Source organism: Equus quagga, unplaced genomic scaffold (genome assembly GCF_021613505.1).
Source record: "Equus quagga isolate Etosha38 unplaced genomic scaffold, UCLA_HA_Equagga_1.0 75089_RagTag, whole genome shotgun sequence".
NCBI lineage: Eukaryota > Metazoa > Chordata > Mammalia > Perissodactyla > Equidae > Equus > Equus quagga.
The window spans coordinates 508-3,096 of NW_025803043.1; the positions used below are offsets into that span (position 1 = coordinate 508).

At 56.1% G+C, this 2,589-nt stretch overlaps 1 protein-coding gene across 1 annotated transcript; it reads right to left on the reverse strand.

The window, feature by feature from the left end:
• Positions 1 to 430: 430 nt before the first annotated feature.
• LOC124234464 (coiled-coil domain-containing protein 180-like) lies at positions 431 to 2,556 on the reverse strand (the record flags this gene model as incomplete). The annotated part of the gene is made up of 5 exons (XM_046651807.1): positions 431 to 693; positions 786 to 861; positions 980 to 1,035; positions 1,320 to 1,532; positions 2,517 to 2,556. Coding segments are annotated over 5 exons (446 nt in total), but the record flags the coding sequence as incomplete, so codon positions are not given.
• Positions 2,557 to 2,589: the final 33 nt, after the last annotated feature.

Genomic DNA, 2,589 nt, shown 5'->3' on the forward strand with positions numbered 1-2,589 from the left:
AGGAAGCCAGATTGTCACCTCTAGTGATAGTCCAGAAAGCTAAACAATAACTTCTATAACAATCGGCCCCAAATGGCCAAGACTTGATTAAGAACTGACAGCTTCCCTAAGTTTTGTCCCTGCTTCCAACTTAGGACCAACCAGAGAAGGCCGAATAGGTACCCTAAACAATTAACCTTCTGGAGATTTACAAAGTAGGAATTTCCTCACTGCCACCTCCTCAAAACCAGGAATCAAGCCATGTCACTGTGGGCCCACAGAGGACCCAGAAAGTTGACTCAGCCGTGTGGCTTCTGTCATCCATCTTCTATAACATCAGAGTCAGCGGTCAGCCAGGGCCCACACTCACTGAGCTATGAGTCTAATGACCCCATAGGGCACAGTGGGCAGAGCAGTGGCCAGGATGCAGAGGCCCAGGACTCCTCCTGCAGCTCCGTGATGTCACCCAAGGAAAAGCATCTCCAATGTGCCTGTTTCTTACCAGGACGATGTGTATGGGGAGGTAGCAGGGCTCGGCTCCACCAGCTGTCACCATGGAAAACCACTGAACTCAGACAGCTTCTCACAGTGGAGGCCCGTGTGAGCCGAGTCAGCCAGCAGATCTGACCAAAGCCAGCATCAGAGCCAGGCCCTCACTGGGTCCCTTGGAGTCTCAGAGCTGTGAGCACAGGCTGCGCGTTCTGAGGACAGAGTCTGGTAAAGCAACAAGGTGGTCTCTGGCCTCCATTTAGGGGGACAGTTAGGGGCATGGGAAGGGGAGATCCCGGGCAGCCCAGCATCCCTACCTCCCTGCTGAGGTGGCACTGGCACTGGACAAGGCCTTCGCAGAATGTTCTCCCCAGTTCCGGTGTCGCTTCAAGCCTTTGGGTGACAATCATGCAGGAGAAGAGCAGAGGACCCGAGGTGAGGATGGGGCAGGTGGCACTACTGGCTTCCCCACTGTCAGTGCCCTGACACCCACAGGCCTGTTTGTCTGTACCTGTCTGGGACCGAACATTGTCACACTGCTGGGTTGAGAATTTTGAGTCAGGACATCTGAAACCAAAGGAACAGATGCGAACTTTTCCCCAGTGACCATGAGGACAGCTCAGGCCAGGCATTGGGCACCATCCCAGTTCGCTCACAACACCACATAAGTCCATCCTATTATGAACCCCATTTCAGAGGAGGAAACTAAGTCTCTGAGAGGAGAAGCCCCTTGTGCAAGGTCACAGGCTATCAGGGATGGGCTCACATGGGACCTCAAGAGCATCCCTGAAGGTTCAGGGCCGTAGGCCACGATGGCAGGGCGCCCTTGTGCACCCCACTGTGCCACTCACTGCAGGATCTTCTTGATCACCTCCGTGGCTGGGTCTTCAATCATGGACTTCCCCATGCGGCTGGGCTGGGCAAAGGCCTCAGGGGCGACCATGTCTACCCTGGCCTCCTCTTCAAGGGCTTCTGAAGACACCTGGATGTCACTCTCCACCTCCAGGTCAGTCAAAATGTTGTCCTGCAGGCCAGGGAGAAGGGCCCAAGTGTGTGGACCCAGCCTAGGTACCAGGGAGGCAGGCAGGCTGGGTTCACATTCCAGCACCGCCTTGCCCTGGTGCGGTGTTGGAGGCCAGCCACCTGACCTCTTTGAGCCTCTACTCTCTCACCTGAAAAGTGGGAATGATCACATCTACGTTAGAGGGCCATTCATTCATGCGTGCATGCTGGCCTTTGAAAATGTTCCCTGAGCACCTGCTCTCTGCAGGGTTCTGCCTGGGCCCTGGGACACAGGGTGAAGAGGCCACACGCGACCCTTGTCCTCATGGGGCTTACAGTCTAGTCAGAGAGACAGACATTTAATATGCACTTTTGCAAATAAATGTTTGGCCAAAATTGGGACCAGAGCTGTGAAGGAAAAGTTCCAGCGTTTTCTATGAGACTGAGGGTCACAGACCTGTAAGGCTGGGTGGTAGATCTGACCAAATGGACAGATGAATGAGTGAACGTGTGAACGAGGGACTGGCCTTCTCCCCCTCAAGGTCCCTCGTGCCTTAGAGAAAGGGTTGGAGTGGAGCCCACAACGAGCGTTTAGCGAGGCTGGTCCTCATGTCACTCTGAGTCTCGTCTCAGCAGTGGACAGTAAGAAGCAAGGGCCCAGCTGGACTCCTGGTCTGTCTTGTGGGTACAGTGCTAGTGGGGCAATGGAGGCTCAGTGTCGGGAGAATCGTGGGAGAGCCTCCCCGTAGAAGGAAGGGCCGGTTCCAAAACTGCAGTGAGAGGCAGGGCCTGAAGAGTGGCCAGAGCAGAACTTGGGGGGTGTCCACTACACTGCCCTTGGCTCTATGACCACCCCCTAGAGGTTGGTTGAGCGCCTCTGGGGTTCAAAGCCTTGTGTGAGAGGCTGAGGATGAGGCGAGGGTGGCACAGTCTGCCCTCCTGGGGCACACAGTCTAGGGGGACAGCCCCTAAAATGGAGACCTCACTGCGTGGTCTCTGAGCTCACGGGGAAGTGGGAGGAGCTATGGGGACCAAGAGGTCCTGACCAGACCAGGAGGTGGGAGAAGGCCCAGGGGGAAGTGATGTCTGGGGTGGGGGGGGGGGGGGGGGGGGGGGGGG